The following is an 18,914-nucleotide window of genomic DNA, read 5'->3' as shown; positions in this document are numbered from 1 at the left end:
TTGTTTGAATCGCTAACTAAATCTATACAATTATCTCAATAAAAGCTGAGCCATGTGCCAATCTCACGCCTCCTTAAAGATTGTCAAGACAAAAGTTCAATCCACATTTTAAATGGTGCTAAAACTTGTGAGACTCACCTAATCGATACGTAAGTTTTTTTTTTTTTTGATAAGTAAGAAAAATATCATTAAAAAGCGCCAATCAAGTACACAAGAAGTATACAAGAAATGCATCTAAGAGGAAGAAGAAAACAAAACAAGGAAACCATTAAAACTAAACACTAAAGGTGCGAGGAACGCAGCCGACCAAGAGTACAAAGAATGAAAGAAAACTGAAATGAGTTCCTCAATGGTTCTTTCTTTGTCTTCAAACAGTCTATCATTGCGTTCCCTCCACAAGCACCACAAAAGGCAACAAGGGACTATCTTCCACACGACCGCACTCCGAGAGCGACCACCCATCCACCAGCAAGCGAATAAATCTACCACCCGAAGAGGCATAACCCAAGACAGACTGAAGTGACTGAAGATGGCGTTCCATAGAGTGCGTGCAACCTCGCAATGGAGAAGAAGATGATCCACAGACTTCCCATAGCAATAAAACTTTTTTGGGAAAAAACTATTTGTTGTTTTCACTGTTTTAGTTTTGCCCCAAGACCCCTTCATGGAGTCTCCAAGTCTGGTGGAATAAAATTCATATACCAATTTGAAGTGGTGGGATCATCACAACATTTCTTTTCTGAAAAATACAAATTCAGGCACTCATAGAATTGAACCCCGAACCTTGTCTCCTCTTATTTATGGAGGCAGGAGATGTCATTTGGTATAGCACAACACAAAGTTGGAAACCCCCCCCCCTCCCCTTGGGGGGTTTCTTTTGGGTCCACAGCATGCCCACCAGAGAGAACATCAAATTAAAAACTGTTTCTTCCAAAGTCATAAAGGCAAGAAGGAATATGTCAAAGCGTAGGATTAAGAACTTGGCTAAATCTAAGGTAGAATAGAATTCTCAATATACACGCATGTTTTGTATTTAAAACACAGTATTATAGACATGGGTAGCAGAAAAATATTAGGATGGATTGGCAGATGTGAAAAATGCTTCAACTAGATGGTTCGTTTATTAAAGTGCATTTTAACTGCACAGGTTGATAATAGTTGTGCTAGTAATTCCAATAAATTAATATGACCTGTATTGAACTTTATCCATATAATAAGAAATTCATACTAATAACTGGACTGCCGCCCTAACTCTGTAATTTTCAGTGATACAATCATACTTGCACAGTGGACATCCAAATTGACCTTAGTGTCATGGTTTTAATAACCAAAAACAATTTGAGAAAACAAAACCAGTTGGATAAGATCTGCATATGCAGCTTAACCACAATCATCCCCTCAAGAATAGTGGCAATAAAAAAAAAACAAATTAAAAAAAAAAAGAGAGAGAAAAGAACAAAAGTAATACAAAGAAGAAGGTGACACGAGAAGGAAATCGTCCTAGTGAAAATCATCCATACCTTTCCTTCTTCTTGAGGAAACTTGCAATAATGAATGCTTTCCTCTAATCCATTGGAGACTTTTCTAAGATTTTGATATAGAACTTCAGTGAAAAATGGTGTGAATGGCGCCATCACTTTACATGACACTAGAAGGACCTGAAAAAAAACAAAATAAAAGAGCCGAAACATAATATAAGTGAATGTTATGATGGGCATGTCAATAGCTGAGAATCAGCATGTTAGAGCAAAAAATGAATAATAACCAGGCTATGCAAAAACAAAAGATTCAACAATGTAATGTAAGAAAACCCAAAAAGAGAATGCTTCCAAACAACTAACACAGTGGTAGAAAATACTAGGTGTTTGCTCCCACATCACAAGTTAAGTATCAGTTAACATAGGCAAATAAGGAGCAAGACTATAGTCTAGATACAAGTCCATTCCAAATCATGTTCTCCAATAATTAAATCATAATCGGGACAAGATCCAACGTACTGGAAGAGCTAGGCTAGCACCTGACTTAGGGCCATTAGCCTGAAGTATTTATTGGACTATTAAAATATGCCCCAATATAGTAGAAAACTCATAGAAGAAGCATGGCATTATCTAGGTGAAGCATCGTTTCTCTTCCCCTTGTGAAGGGGGAAGAAAAGCTCATAAAAATTACCCCTGTAAATGAGAATAAATTGTTAAGTGACATTGAAGGTTAAAATAAAAATAAAACAAAAGGTAAGTTATTGGCAAAATTTGAATTCAAGTCTAGTACTTATGGTAGAGACACCAACCGAGAGCTAAAATCTTCTCCTTTAACCCTAGGTGAGCTCAGATATTATTGCTGTACGAAAAGCCTTGAACAGCTTTTCAATCCAAAAAAGAACAGGATTCAGATGAGCTTTTTTTTTTGTATGACTTTGCAATCACAAAGAAATTAGCAAAATATGACTAGATATCGTTACTCATATTTTGAACAGAATGAATTCATGTAAAACATCTGATGCACAACCTAATTCTTACTAAACAAAGGGAAAAATCATGTTTGTACTACACCATCCCCAGGATGTCCAAGCAATCAATTGGATTACTAATCTGATAAGAGTAGTTGTGCAAGACAAATGAAATTAGACATGCATAGGGAGCTAAAAGTAATGGAATTTCCTAGTAACAAGGACTCCACCAACCAAAATTGGGAACCAACAAGCACTGGTAGGATAATAAATCCACAGACAATTGGCCTAATACTATCATAGCATAAACAATCAGAAAATGCCAAAAAAGAAGATAGATGTTACTTCAATCATACATTATAAAGAGTTGAGAGTGCCATCCTACAGTCCTCTTCCCCAGTACGACCTTTAAGTCTTTTACGGTTGAACCGTACAAATATATTTGTAAGGTTGTCAAGAAACTTCAAGAGATATGGAACCACCTATAAAGTAAATTGAGCCGTTAATAGTGAATTTGGAAACAAGATACATAAAATTGCAGGCCGGGGAGGGGGAGGGGGGGGTGGAGCATTGAACAATATCAAAACCAATACATATATTTACATTTGTGGAAGCTTTAAACATCAGTGCAAAACTATTTCAGTTCGTTAAGCTGGCCTGACAGTTTATAATGTATACTAACAGTAATCTAAGCACAACTCAAGCTCAAATAAACCCCAAGCTATATCTAACGTACTAGAAAGGGTAATTGTAAGTTAAGCTTAGCAGGCAAAAGATGGCATGAATATGTTGCATAAAACAATAAACAATGCTTTAAAACCAAAGAAAAACAAGCACAAACAAAGATATGTTTTTGTATGTATACTTATATACCTACACGACATATAAAAGTAGGTATGTATTTATATTGATTCAGCATCATATATTGTGAAAATATGGGAACCTTCAGTGCACCACAAACCAACTTTAGAACCAAAACCAGTATGATATGAATTATCCCGCTAAAAAAGAATTATAACATCCGGTGACTTTTAGCTACTTTATATTCAATAAAATATTCAATAAGGGTAAAATTAATTCGAGGGTAACAACTATGATTTTGGCCATAGCAGCTTCACTTTATAAGATTATTCTAATAAATCAAACCATTTTTTTAGAGTGGAGTACAGAAAGTTTAAAGGATAATCCCTAACATACTTTCTTGAATTACTAGATAAATTTGAAAAACCATTTAAACTATAGATAATGTTACTCTCGTTGCTGATTCCTGAAATTGTTTTGTTCATGCATTTGATATACATAATAAAATTACTATTTTTGTATTATGCTTTATCACGTCCATTCCTATACAATAAAATGTTCTTTCAGAACCTAAAAACACCAAAAGAAAGTAGTTCTATTGATGATAGTCTCAGCTTATTCTCTTATCATATTTTGATCTTAAGCAGCATTTCTCCAGTAGTTTATTATGTCCTATGTACAATAATCCCCTCAATTTTAATAGTACTAAAAAGCGACTACATTCAATGGTTTCTCGTGTTCTAAATTTTGAATTTTTTTTTCCAAGAGCTAAGCATCCACTGAAAGACAATGGTTGACAGCTAACCGTGTAAAGGCGATAAGCATCCATCTCTTGGCGGACAAAATAAACAAGACTCTGTGTGGCTGAGTTGATCCACTGGTCAAGCACATTAGATGAATTTTGACGAGTAGCTTGATCAATGGGGATGAATGGTGCAAGCCCCTCAACCTCAAGCCTCTTTGCATTCTGAACAAGGAACCTATATGCATTGTACCAGGGAAGAAAAACATCCCTGACCTGGGAAGAAATTAAAACAGGAGCAAGAGAGATGTGGATAAATTAGAGTATAACAAGATAAAATTAAAGGTTTACATACCAGTAAAGCTGACTACGAATGAAGTCAAATGAACTTATAATGGAAAAGCTAAAATTAAACAATAAAGACACAAAACTCACAACACCATGAACTCCTTCCTTTTTGAAACGTAAGGGCTCAGCACGCACCACTGGAGAGTTTATGAGGTACAGTCGTAATGCATCCTGCATGTAGGCAATAGTACATACACCAAACTATGAGTAAGCAGTTGAAATATTTGAAGAACAAATTAGGACAAGCAAATTGATTTAACACAATAACACGAGAAAAGGACAACTGATAAAAGGATTCAGTAAAAATAACTTACAGCCCCATAATTATCAATGACTTCCAATGGTGAAGGATAGTTTTTCAAACTTTTACTCATCTTCTTTCCATCCTCTGCCAGGACAAGTCCATTGCAAATGAGATTCCTAAATGCAGGTTTCCCAAATAATGCAGTAGACAACACCATGAGAGTATAGAACCTGCAGATTGAAAAAGTGAAGGATTAGGCACAGTGAACTGCTTGGAAACAAGTTCTGCCTAGGCAGTAGAGATTTTTCTTTTATTTCATTAAGTAATCGAGGTATCAATAAAGCTTAAAGCAGCCCTAGGTATACAGCAAGCATACAAGAGAAAACACCTAGAAGAAGAATAAAAGAACAATGAAATCATGATAACTAAGCACCAAATGATTATGTGCAGCTGACCAAAGATATAGTGTATTGAAGAAAAAAAGACTTAAAGCTCTCCAATGTCCTCTCATGGTCCTCAAAATCTCTGAAATTCCTTTCCCACGAGGGCACCATCTACCACACAGTGGAGTGTTGCCAACAGTCCACCAACAAGAATATAAGTCAACTACTCATCTAGGCAAAATCCACAGACTCTTCACTCTTTTTACACATATAGTACCTATCTACCACAATGACAATTCGCTTCCTAAGATTGTACTTGGTAAGAATCTTTCCTAGGGCCGCCGACCAGCCAAAAAAGGCCGCCCTCAAATGAACTTTAGTCCGCCAAACACTTTTCCAAGGGAAAAGAAAGCCATAATTACAAACCAGGACATTGTAGAAGGATCTAACATTGAACAACCCTCTTTTGAAGGAGGGCCACCAAATTGTCTTCACTCTCCCGTCTCACTCTAATTGAATAAAACACCCTGAAGAACGAGGTGAAAACATTCACCTCCCAATCATAGGCCACTCTAGCAAAGCTTACATTCCCCTAACGGACCCACCAGAAAGCTCCAAGTGAGCTACTATGGAAGCATCATTTGTGCAAGCAATAGCATATAAATCTTGAAAGGCTTCCTTTAGGGCCATATTCCCACACTATAGATCATGCCAAAATCTAACCTTGGAGCCATCTCCCACCTCAAGTCTGGTATGAGTTGAAAAATTCCTCCAACCCCTCATAAGATTCTTCCATAACACCACCCCATACGCCCCAAGAAGGCTCATTAGAACACCACCCACCCACGAACAGCCAAATCTCTCCACCAAGCCTCTCTCATGTACATGGCGCCATAGCCATTTATCTAAGAGAGAACGATTAAACATCAGCAAGTTTCGAAGTCCTAACCCTCCCTCAAAGATCGGAGAACATACCTTAGACCAACTTACCAGGTGATATTTAAATTCTTCGCCTAGCCCACCCCATAAGAAATCTCATTGAAGCTTTCTCAAGATAGTTTGCAACACTCACAGGGAAAGGGAAGAGGGACATGAAATACATAGGCAAATTAGAAAGTGTGCTCTTAATAAGGGTAACCCTACCACCCTTAGACAAATACATCATGTTCCAACAAGAGCAGTAGAGATATTGGCTTTGTTTGGCAAACCCCCCCTCCCATTTTTCTAAAAAAGTCAACTTCAAAACATTCCACTTTTAATATCACGTAAATTACATCTTAACAACTTTTTATATCACATCAATTACTTTTTAACAACTTACAAAAAATTCAAAACTTCTTTCTATTTTATATCACATCAATCACTTCTTATTTCTATTCAAAAAAAAAAATACCAAAAGGTTTACCAAACACGCCCTAAGTAATCAATATCATAAGAAGACAAACAAACCCATTAGATATTGAAGGATTATATTATCATTTTGTTTAAATAAGTGGGATGGCTCGCACTTGAAATGGTACAATGTTTACCATCCCTGCAATTAAGACATGGTATTTGAAACTAATCAACTACTATGAGATCAAGGATTCACATCATTCTTGAATCTGGGAAGTATCATGAAATAGACGCATCTAAAAAGCAAGAAACCAACCATCCACGAGTTTGATCCAGCCCTTCAGCCACAAAATGCCCAGGAAAGTTTTTCTCAAAGAGTTCAACATTCTCAAAAGGATAATGGATATAAGCATAAGGCATGGACCCACTCTCAAACCAACAATCAAACACCTGAAAAGACAAAAGGACAAACTATCATTAAAACCATGTAGCAAACTAGAGGTGCGGTTAACCATCATCTACACAGATACACAAGAAAGCAAAAATGCTTTTTTTTTCTTCTTTCTTTTTTTTTTTTTTTTCCTGTCAGGCACATGAAAAAAGCATTTCATAAAATTTCAACGCAACCCCAATACCATGGGGGAAATATACAAATGAGACACAAACTATAGAGCTAAAAGCATATAGTTGTTCCCTGATAGTTGAGAAGCCTAAGTCTTTCCATTCCTCCTAAATGAGGGCCACAACTGCCCAAAGAGGAGTAACTAATAGGCTGCTGGAAGGAAAAAAAGATGGTCCTCAAGGCAACACAAATAAGACCATTATCTTACAAAATTAAAAGAATTATGTCAGATTTCAACATAGCCACAAACCCCCAAATGTATAGACAAGGGACATGTTATAAACATATGTATTTCAATTCAAAACCAATTACATTTGATTATTATTGGTTTTGACTGAGCTCTTATATGAGCTAGGAACCCAAACAATGTTATGTGATAATCTAAAATGGAATTCCAAAGGAAAAAACAGCAGAACCCAATAATGTAAGTCTAGGCAATCTGCTGAATAGCCCTGATTCAGAAATCTTACATCATCTACACGCCGAAGCACACCAAATTCAGGACCACGACTAGATGGAATGGTGAAATGATCAATCTTGTGACGGTGCAGATCATCCACCTATAGAAAGCAGTAATACTGAGATAAGCGAAAATCCATGTTTTCAAAATATTCTCCAGAAAAGCAGAGAAATCAAATTTAAAAACTCATTGGAATTGAAGCATCATAGCATTTCACAAGACAGAAACGGTTTCTTTTGGTTTTCTTTCTTCATTTCATTTTTTAATTTTAATTTTAATTTTAATTTTCTTCTTTTTCATTTTTTCACAGGAAGTACACAATAGATTACTCGATAAGAGAGAAGGAGGAGGAGAAGAGACAAGAAGACAAAGAATTTGCAACAGGAAGTACTAGATAGAATAAAGACATGCAATTCAAATTGGACAGCAAAACAAAAACAAAACAGATCATGATCCAATGCAAAAGGAGCTGCCATTACCCTCAATTATGACACAATTAGTGCTGCTTCTTGGTATATAACCAATAAAATCCAAAAAGGTCCTTATACAACGACCAACACTTCTTTATTACTGGATTTACCAAAAAAGTACAACCCACCCCCAACCCCCTAAAAAAAATATAGAGAGAAAGGAGCAAGAAAAAACCCACCTAAGAAAGACCTTTTTTATGAATAATAATTTACTGATAGAAAAAGACAAAGCCCTCCTACACAAAAAGTATACAAGAAAGGCAAACACTCTACAAGCATCTAAAATCTAAAAAGAAAACAAAATCTCAGAGACACAAAATTAGGAACAAAGACTATAGCTCAATCCAAGAGAGATCTCAAAGATGAGGATTTTAAACAAAACACGTTGGATTCACAATCTTCAAAGAGGCGCTAATTCCTTTCTCTCCAAATACTCCACATAAAAAACCAAGGAATAAAGTTCCAAATAGACTCTTTGGAATGACCCCTCCCTTGAGTCTTCCAACAATGAAGCAGCTCTAGGATGTTACTCGACATAGCTCATAAAATTCTGAACATGTTGAGAACCATGTGCCAAAGATCATAGGTGTACTCAAATTGAAGGAGAAGATGATTAACAGACTCTAGGCAACACCAATTTACAAGAATGAAATCCCTCCTAATAAGATTATCCATTGTGAGGATTCTACCCAAAACTATCATGCATGTATAGAAAGCCATGCGAGGCAGGGTCTTAACCTTCCAGTCACTTTTCCAGGGAAACACGCAAGGCTCTTCAAACTGTAAAGATTCGCAAACACCTAGGCAAGGCTCTTCAGGGGCCCAACTTAGGAAGACCATTGAAACACCCAACTCTCTTCCAAACCAACTTTATCCTTGCATCTCCCCCTAGCATCTGCTAAATAGATTAACCTCATAATCCCAACCTTGGTAAGCCTCCAGCTCAATTGATCATGGCTTATCTCGGCCTCTTTCTTTTTTCTCGGTGAAGAGGGGGGGGGGGGGGGGGGGGGGGGGGGGGGGGGAGCAACAGTGACTTTCAAGAGTGTCCAGACCCATTTATATTCCTCCACACTATGGGGGAATGGTGGGACGATTAAATTAAAAACCCCAAATTGGCTCCATCCCACCAAAAACATTCCCAATCACAACATGAGAAAAAGAAACAGTTTGGGGGTGGGGGGGATCAAACTTAAAGGTAAACCATGATACAAGCATCACTTTTAAAGAAAAGTACCTTGATCTCTTTCGAAGAAGAGTAGCTCATTGACGCAAGTATCACTTTGTACAAGAAGTTGACACCCCCCCCCCCCCCCCCCCCCCCCCCCAAACCCTCCAAAAAAAATGAAATAAAATTCCTATTGAATCTGTTGTTTTCCCTAATTAACTTCCAACGACAACCCTCCAACTCACATCATGTTGCACAGAATTACCAACTTTTTTCGGGTAGTAATTAAGATGAACTTATATGACAAAGTTGTGTAGTGAAATAGTCAATTCATATTGATTAAGATTGGATGCATTAATTTATGTAGTTAACCAAATTAATCTACCATGAGAATGAAAAGATAGGAATACATAAATTTTGAGAGAGAGAGAGAGATCAAACCTTAATGCCAGAAAGCTTTTCGAGTTTCTCAATGGAATCCATGACTAGTACTTCCTCACCATCCTCACTAATCCATATTGGAAGAGGAGTACCCCAAAATCTACTTCGACTAATAGCCCAGTCTCTTGCATTTTCCAGCCAATTGTGGAAGCGTTTTTCCTATAACATGACAAAAGAGTAGATAAAAGAGATTAAATTGTATAGCAAATGGATTTCCTAACTAAGGACACTTAAGCCTATTATCCACAACATTAATGAAAGTGAAACTAAAACACATATTAGGCGTTAATAATATAGAATTCCCAAAACAAAACAAAACATAAAAATAAATAAATAAATAAATAAAAGGAATATTCAAAGTTCAAGAAAATAGAAATTCAGCCACAAGAAGCATGAGCTTTTCCTCAAAAAATTTAATGTTCTCCAATTCTAACTTGTACAAATTTGGATACATAAACGCCTTTAATTTATTCATCAAGAAAGAAGGAATCACTAACACTGAAAGGGTCAAGATATCAGTAAAAGGTGAAAAAAAAAAAAGGATATATGTCCTTCCCATTGTATTACAGGCCACATCATAATGTGAAGACATGTCTACTAGGTGCCCAAGAGTATTGAGAAGGCATTCAATGCATTTAAGTAATACACACATATCAAGGAATAACCAACAAAATGTTTAACATACCTCCTCAACATCAGTTTCTCTCCAAACACAGCATATTGCAAAGACTATAGGACTCCATTACATACTATGATTCAGGATAATATTACGAATCTCTCCATGATTCATGACCCTTCACACCTTGAGCCTTCAAGGCAAAGCTAGTAGATCAGCTTCTTTCTTTTCTTTTTTTTGTGGGGAAGGGAGGGGGGGGGGGGGTAATAATTTTTTTTTTTTTTTTTTTTTTATAACTAAACGCAATTTATTAAAAAGCACAAAAGGCACAGCCCAAGTATATAGAAAGTATACAAGAGAAACACCTAGCTAAAATAAAAGAAAAAATATCAAGAAAAACATGGAAGTTAGAAATAATTAAGCCAAATGCAGCTCTTTAGTGGTAAAGAGTCTTGAAGAAAAAAAAATCATTTAATTCTGCCACCATTTTCAAAACTCCAATCATTTCTTCTTTTTTATAAGTAATCGAAGTATCATTAAAAGCGTAAGGCGTCTCATGTACACAAGAAGTATACAAGAGAAGCCGCCTAAGTAGTAGGGACAAAAAGAACAAGGTAGTAGGGGCAAAACTCCGATCATTTCTTTCCCCTGAAAGACACCACATAAGGCAAGACGGAACTATCTTCTAAATAGAAGCATTCTAAAGCCTACCAAAAAGCCATTTCCAGCAAGCGAAAAGGTATACCACTTGACTAGGCATAAAAGTGAGATGTGCTAAATAGGTATCTAAGATGAACCTTCAGAATTTTTGCGATATACAACAGCTATCCTTATTCTGTCCAAATACCAATTCCATATTGCATAAAACTTTTCGTATAAATAGTGGAGAAGGCAGACAGCGATGCTCTACCTCCTTTTTTTGATAAATAAGAAGATTTTATTAAAAAAAGCGTAAAGTGCCCTAAGTACACAGGAAGTATACAGAGGAACAACTCAGTTAGCCCACAAAAAAAAAAAGGAAAGCCAACAGACAAAGAAAAGCCCCAAAAACCCAAAAAAACAAAGGTAAGCCCCCAACAAACACGTAAGAAGCAAACATTAAAGAAATATACCCTCACATATAGCCTTACCCCAACCACACCCCCCCCCCCCCCCCCCCCAAAAAAAAAAAACCCCAAAGCAACAAAAAAAACCATTATTAAGAAGCCAACAGCGTTGTTAGCAGGGAGAGATATATTACCTTCACAAAATCAGGAACCCAGTAAGTCTGCCTGTTGTTTTCTAACAATTGCTCTTTCAACTCTTCTACTTTAACGAACCTAGACAAACATGGTCTAGCTCAATTAGGAAGAAGGCAAGCATTCAAAACACACAACACACACACACACAATTACAAGAAATAAAAGGAAAATTAGAGACATCATATTAAGTATTATTAACTTAAAAGTGACAGGTAGTGAGCCTGTACCCCTAAGAGTATCATGAAAACACTGCTTCCACTTATCAAAAGGAGAACAAACAGGAGAAATAGCATCACAATGCATCCCAAGAAGACGGTAAATAGCAACATAAACTGCAGCCCCACTCTCCCCATATATACAGTGAATTACAAAGCAAAATTGCTAACCCCTCGTCAGCTTTTTGTCTTCCATTCACAACGGATAATTGTCCATATAACTTTAGTGAACATGTAGCATACATCCACCCCAAATTTATTATTTATGATTGTTTTAGTCACAATAGGTTACTTCCTTTTAAAATGCTTTCATGATTTAAAGTGCAAGTATTGACATCCCCCCTGAATGAAGCTTCTCACGGTAAGGCTTAGCTGCTGCAATTTCTCTCCACACTTTGCAACTTGGATGTTTCCATGCAAGCATGAAGTCTAGGATAAAAGTTCACGTTTACAGGATGCCATGCAGCAAACCAAGTAATAGGGAAAAAAAATCAAACAAATAAATTTAAGCATGGGCTTCCCATAGCAAAAATTCTCCAACCACTTTGACGCTAGATCAGAGACAGAGGCACATAGCAAAAACCAACAATTTAAGGACTAGTCAATTTTGAAGCTTCCCTAGAATCAGTTACAAATCACAATTTCAGAACTTAGCACCCATGAATGTTTCATATAAATCACTCACTCTCTATGTGGGCTACTCATCTTCCTAATATGGGACCTAAGTGTTACAACCCCCCCCCCCCCCCCCTCTCTTTAAATCACTAACGCCCTCGTTAGGGCCACGTCATGCGGTGCTGACAGTACCGCATGGCATTACTAGGTGGCTCTAATATCATGTTATATCACCACTTATCCCAAAAGCTTAAGCTGGTGGGAAGGGGTAAATTTAATCATTTAATTAATACTTTAACACTCCCCCCAACACGTGAAATATTTAATTAAAATGTGAGGTAAATGAAGGAAACATTGTTCGAACTCAGGACCTCTGCTTTGATACCATTTGTAACGGAACATGAAAAAACGCTAGCCACATCTGCGTTATCACCCCAAAAAGACTAATCAATTTTGGAACTTCCTTAGAATGACCTAAAAATCCCAATTCCATCTAGTAAGTAAGCAAAGTGGGACTTGACACTCATGAATGTCTCTTATTGGGCTACTCATCTTCCCAATATGAGACTAGGGTGTTACATGGTGGGTTGCGTCTATATAATTATTTCCAAAGTCCTAGCTAACAGGCTGAAAAGTGTTTTGGAGAAGGTTATTTCCAAGACTCTGAACACTTTCATCATGGGGAGATAGATTTTAGACTGTCCTTATTGCCAATGAATGCCTTAACAGTAGAATCAGATTAGAGAAACTAGGTGCACTCTGTAAATTGGACATAGAGAAGGCTTATGATCCTATTAATTGGGGGTCCCTACTGTATATGTTGAGAAAATGTGATTTTGAGGGAAAATGGTGCGAGTGGTTAGCACATTATATTTCCACAGTACGCTTCTCTATTTTGATTAATGGAACTCCCATTGGCTTCTTCAATAGCTCTCATGCCTAAGAAAGGGGATCATTTATCCCTTCTTTTTTTTCTTTTCTTTTTTTTGTTATGGAGGCTGAGTAGAATGATGCATGTTACTGTGCATAAGGAGCTCTTATCAAGTTTTTCGGTGGAGTCTAAGAATAATGATGAGCGCTTTTTGTCTCATCTCCTATTTGCATATGACACTTGATCTTTTGTGAGGTAAACCTTGATCACCTTCATCATCTGCATCGTTTTTTCTTATGCTTTGAAGTTATCTTGTGTTTGAAAAGCTAGTACTTACTAGAGCTATGGAAGATGTTGAAGGCATGGCTCATATCCTTGGTTGTAGGGTTTCCTCCTTACCTATGAAGTACCCAAGTCTTTCCTTGAGGCTTCTTTCAAGCCTGAATCAATATGGGATGGTGTCTTTGAAAAGATGGAACGTCGTTTGGCTGGTTGAAAGCAGCTTTATTTGTCTTAGGGTGGTAGCATCACTTTGATTTTTTTTTCCCTAATAAATAAACAAGATATCATTGAAAAGCACAATAGGTGCAACCCAAGTACGCATCATGTATACAAGAAACGCCTAACTAGAAAGAAAAAGAAGGTTAAGAAAAACATGAAAACTAAGCACATTAAGATTTAGAGCAATTGTCCAGTAGAAAATAGTTTTGAAAAAAGAAAGACTTTAATTGCACCACCATTCTCTCGCAGTTCTCAAAACTTCTACCATTTATTTCCTTCCAAAGACACCACAATAGACACCATAGAACCATCTTCCACATCATTGCACCCTAAGGACTGTCGCACACTGCTCTCCGACTAGCGAGAAGATCTGCTACTCTTTTAGGCATAACCAAACCTAACCCAACACAGCTGAAAATAGCATTCCATAAGGTACTAGCAATCTCACAATGGAATAGAAGATGATTCACAAACTCTCCACCCCTCTTACACTTAGAACATCAGTCAACCACAATGACATGTAGGTTTTTAAGGTTATCCATGGCAACAATCTTCCCTAGGGCAATTGTCCATGCAAAAAACACTCTTCTAATTTGCCTACTTAGTACTTGTCCCTTTTCCCCATTCATATTGGTGTTGCTAATCGTATTGAGAAACTTTAGCAGAATTTCTTGAGGGGCGGAGTCGGTAATGAATTCAAATCCCATCCAATAAGTTGGTTAGAGATTTGCACTCAGATACACTCAGGTGGTTTGGGGGCTAAAAAGTTGCTTCTTTTTAACCAAGCTTTGTTGGGGAGGTGGTTATGGCATTACACCACGAGAGAGAGGCTCTGTGGTGATCGATTGGAAGGTAAATATTATAGCATGTGAGGAGGGTGGTGTTCTAATGCAATTAATGGGTCTTTCGGGGTCAAGTGTGGAAAACTATTAGGAGGGAGTGGGGGGATTTCTCTAGATTTATTAGATTTGAGGCGGGTCATGGATGAAATATCAAATTTTGGCCTGATCTTTGGTGTGGGAATCAAACTTAAAGGTTGCCTTCTTAGAGATGTTTAGTATATCTCGCTTTAAGGAGGCTTTGGTGCCAGATCTTTTGTAGTTCTTATGACGACACCGTTCAATGGAACATCACCTTTATCAGAGTAGTGCATAATTGGGAGGTGGAATCAATTACCTCGTTTTTTAATCTTTTGTATTCTCTTAGGTTAAGACGACGAGGTGGAGAGTATAAAAGACAAGTTTTTGAGGTCAAATCTTATTATAATGCGCTAATTCCCCTCATGGACTCTCCCTTTCCTTGGAAGAGTATTTGGAGAAATAAGGCTCCCTCGAGAGTGGTATTCTTTGTATGGTCGACAACTTTAGGGAAGATTCTAACTATGATTAACTTGAGAAAGAGGCACATCACAGTGGTGGATTAGTATTATATGTGTAAAAAGAGCAAGGAGACCACTAATCATCTTTCGCTCCAGTACGAAGTAGCCAGAGATTTGTGGGAATCGATCTTCTGTCTTTTTGGAGAGGTCAGTTTTTGAAGCCGCTGCAATATACAAGTTTTGGAAGATGATTCCTTTGTGCTTAATGTGGCATATTCAGAGAGAACGCAATGCTCGAAACTTCAAAGATTGTGAGGACGATGATAGACTTGAAAGCCATTATGTTCAAATCTCTTTATGTTTGGATGGTTGCTTACAATTGTTATCACTTCCCTAAGTTCTTGGAATTTCTTGTTATGTGCTCTTATTTTTCTTAATCGGGTGTTTCTCGTATATAGCTCTCATGTACTTGGGTTGTGACCCTTTACGCTTCTTTATGACATTGGATAACTTCAAAAAAAAAAAAAAATCTCATTTTTTAAGGTGCAAACTTTCATGCCACGCAACATTTGCAAACATTTTTTTTTTTTGATAAGTAAAATATATAAAAAAGGCGCAAAGGGGCGCCACCCAAAGTACACAGGAAGTATACACGGAACCCCTAATGAAAAGAACATAGAGAACATCTATCTAAGAAATCTAAATAGGAACAATCATACAATAACTTAAATCTATCTTTCCACAAAAACAGCATTTGAAGCATCTTTCTCTTCAGATTCACCAAAGAAGTCTCACAATTTTCAAAACAGCGAGCATTCCGTTCCCTCCAAACGCACCACATCAAACACAACGGAGCCATGCGCCAAATTTGAATCGCAGTCCGATTACCCTTCTGGCCCCTCCAACTCCCCAACATGTCTATCACCGACCCCGGCATAACCCACTCCACCCCAAACAATTGCAGCAGAGCCCTCCACAAATCTGTAGCCACCATACAATGCAGAAACAAATGATCAATAGATTCTCCAGTTGTCTTACACATAGAACACCAATCCATGACAATAATGTTTCTCTTACGAAGGTTATCCAAAGTTAAAGATTTCCCTAAAGTAGCCGTCCAAACAAAGAAAGCCACTCTCGAGGGAACATTAACTTTCCAAATACTTTTCCACGGAAAAGAAGACTGAGTAGGACTAGACAACAACTTATAGAATGACTTAACCTCAAAAGATTTCTTTCTCGCTGGCACCCAACACAACTTATCCTCGCCCTCGCTGCTAACTTTGAGGGAATACAACATCCCAAAGAACCTACTAACCACTTCGACCTCCCAATCATGAACTGAACGAGAAAAGACCATATTCCATAAGATGGTGTCATTTTGTCTCTGCATGATATCCTCCACCCAAGCATCCTTATTTCGGGCAATCAGGAACAAATCTGGAAAGAGGATCTTCAAGGGAGTTTCCCCACACCAAACATCATGCCAAAACAGAACTTTCGAACCATTCCCGATCTCATATCTCACATGCGCAGCAAAAGTATCCCATCCCCTCCTAATACTTTTCCACACGCCAAACCCATAAGAACCCCCCACCTCCTTAGAACACCAACCACCCCTCAAACTACCATATTTGACATCCACCACCTTTCTCCAAAAAGCATTTCTCTCCATAGCATATCTCCATAACCATTTACCCATCCCAACTTGCAAACATATTCCATAACACCTCATTTATCTTAAGTAAGTTGGGTCCTACCAAGGTATAACATCAAGATCATGGCCAGACCAGGTTCTCCAAGTCACTAAGACTAGCCATGCTCCATCTATCTACACTAACTTTTGAAACATATTCAGCAATTAGACTTTACCACTCGACCTAACCATGTTATTTACCTTTGTCTACCCTAAGTTCTTAAAACAATCACTTCAATTGAGAAATTGACAAAAATAATGGAGAAAGGTGCTCATTTAATTCTCTAAGATCTTAATTTGAGATAGACGATATAACTTATTTGATCACTCCAACAATCCCTTTTATACGGCATCCTCGTGAAAGTGCCATGGATATGAGCATGTGCAGGCTAGGGTTGTTCAAAAGCCTGAAAACCCAACATCCAACCCACCCCAACCTAGTTCTGACTTGCTCGAGCCAACTTTCGAATAGGGGCGGGTTGGATTTCGGCATGTTTTTCTAACTTCCAAAAAAAGTCAGGCCGGATGTCGGATGTCATTTTGTGTCAACAACATATTCATTTTCCCTGAAACCCTCCATCTTTGCACTGTTTCGACTCCCTCATCCGATCTTTGCCACTCTTTCGACTCTTCTCTCCCCCAACTCCGACATCTTTCATCTCTAGGGTTTGTTCCTCAACCAAGATTTTCCCAAAATTCTTTGTCAAAGACAAAGAAAGACGAACATAACTGGTTTCTTGATCTATGTTAAAAACATAAAATCCCAAACCACTTCTGAGCTTCCAAGCCAACTTGTTCAGCTTAGCTTGGCTCAGAAATGCCGGATGGCGAAAGCAGTGTCAAAGATCATTTTTTCAGCTTTCAACCCTTGTAGTGCAAGCACCACACAGATCAATGCCCACTCCTAGTGCAAGCATCCACATGGATTATTATGTATTTAATGAGGGGATTAAACACCGCCTACCGTGAAACCAAGTTTAATAACCAATTACAAGTAAAAGTTTAAGATAAATTAGAGAATGTTGTGACTTGTTTATTTATTTAGTCAAACATTTTGTTTTCATTGACTTGAATTATGCTTGGTTTACAATCAGTTTGAACACTTATAAGAAAATGCATATAAATGTCCCATCCAACATTTTTGTGTTTCATACATTTTGTTATATCGTTTTCACTTGGTACAAGTTCTATGAGCCAAAAAGAGAAAGTAGCACCAACAAAGCATGGGACAGTTTGGTGGTGTCCGCAGACACATGTAGAAGGAATGAGCACCAGCATGCAGGTGAGAAAGAACATTGCAGGCCTATGAGATGTAGCAGCTTTTTGGCTCAATAAATTTGGATATCGTTTAAAAACAAAAAACCGACATATCCCCAAAGTTTGGCCTCATAAATTGTCAGCAGAAAGACTGAATTTATAGCCGAAGCATCCAAAAACCTATACTGCAGTCTATAGTGGCCAATGAGTACAGGTAATAACATCCTAACATCCAAAGTTTCTTTTAGATTTGAGTACCCTGATCCCACTGCAAATGGGGACAAGAAATAAAATTGACAACATATAAGACTAAAACAAAACTATTTTGATGAATCAAACATTTCAGTTTAATGAAAATTGGGCCATAGCTTTAATATAACTGGAGATAAGGTAAAAGAGAAGGCTTGGTAAATATGCACTTACCAGCTTGGAACAGCTCGATAAATCAGAGGAGTTTTGGATCTCGGGCAAAAGGGATAAGAATGCGTAAAGGTTCCAGTCTTAACAAGGCGGCCTTTTGCCTGAGCAAACAAAAGGAATCACAACAGAACAAAAAGAGAAAAAGAACAAATATATCTATATATATATATCTCTGTGTGTGTGTGTGGGGGGGGGGGGGGGGGGAAGCATGTAAAAATGAAACAGTGAGCATAAAATTTTACATCCCACACAACTTTTTATTTCAAACTTCTCTTTTAAACATTATTAACAATGATACAGGAATAGATGATGATACTTGATTCTTTGATGACAAATATAGGATTCAGGATATGATACAAATAAACCAATTGGTACAGCTGCAAGACATTTATTAAATATTATAACGAAACAACCACTAACTAAGTTTCAGATCGATTACCCACACTCATATGATCATTGTCAGTGTATAAGCAATCTCATAATAAAGTTTATATAAACCATACCTTAATCGCTTCAATAATGTTCTTATCTGCATCCTTGACATACTGCCCACTGAAGTCGGTAATTTTTGAGGTAAAGCAGCCATCATCATCAACTGCTACAATCAAGTTTTCTCCCTACAAGACAACAAACAAAGGAAAACCTTAAGCAACTGGAGGCTAGGTAGGAAAATATATACATGTACATGTGTGCGCCAAATTCTC

The 18,914-nt window shown here is 37.5% G+C and overlaps 1 protein-coding gene across 1 annotated transcript in view; it reads right to left on the bottom strand.

The window, feature by feature from the left end:
• The window catches only part of LOC133851830 (isoleucine--tRNA ligase, cytoplasmic), a 30,566-nt gene that overhangs the window by 6,513 nt on the left and 5,139 nt on the right, over positions 1 to 18,914 (bottom strand). Inside the window, exons 7-17 of the mRNA XM_062288428.1 lie at positions 18,714 to 18,827; positions 18,214 to 18,311; positions 11,317 to 11,395; positions 9,461 to 9,619; positions 7,392 to 7,481; positions 6,616 to 6,749; positions 4,652 to 4,811; positions 4,425 to 4,508; positions 4,053 to 4,265; positions 2,803 to 2,928; positions 1,521 to 1,658 (exon numbers count right to left, since the gene is read on the bottom strand). Coding sequence (XP_062144412.1) covers positions 1,521 to 1,658; positions 2,803 to 2,928; positions 4,053 to 4,265; positions 4,425 to 4,508; positions 4,652 to 4,811; positions 6,616 to 6,749; positions 7,392 to 7,481; positions 9,461 to 9,619; positions 11,317 to 11,395; positions 18,214 to 18,311; positions 18,714 to 18,827 — 1,395 coding nt within the window. The remainder of the gene's footprint in view (positions 1 to 1,520; positions 1,659 to 2,802; positions 2,929 to 4,052; positions 4,266 to 4,424; positions 4,509 to 4,651; positions 4,812 to 6,615; positions 6,750 to 7,391; positions 7,482 to 9,460; positions 9,620 to 11,316; positions 11,396 to 18,213; positions 18,312 to 18,713; positions 18,828 to 18,914) is intronic.

Source organism: Alnus glutinosa, chromosome 1 (assembly GCF_958979055.1).
Source record: "Alnus glutinosa chromosome 1, dhAlnGlut1.1, whole genome shotgun sequence".
Lineage (NCBI taxonomy): Eukaryota > Viridiplantae > Streptophyta > Magnoliopsida > Fagales > Betulaceae > Alnus > Alnus glutinosa.
Note: the sequence above shows the minus strand (reverse complement) of the source record. Positions and strands in the feature narration are given on the sequence as shown.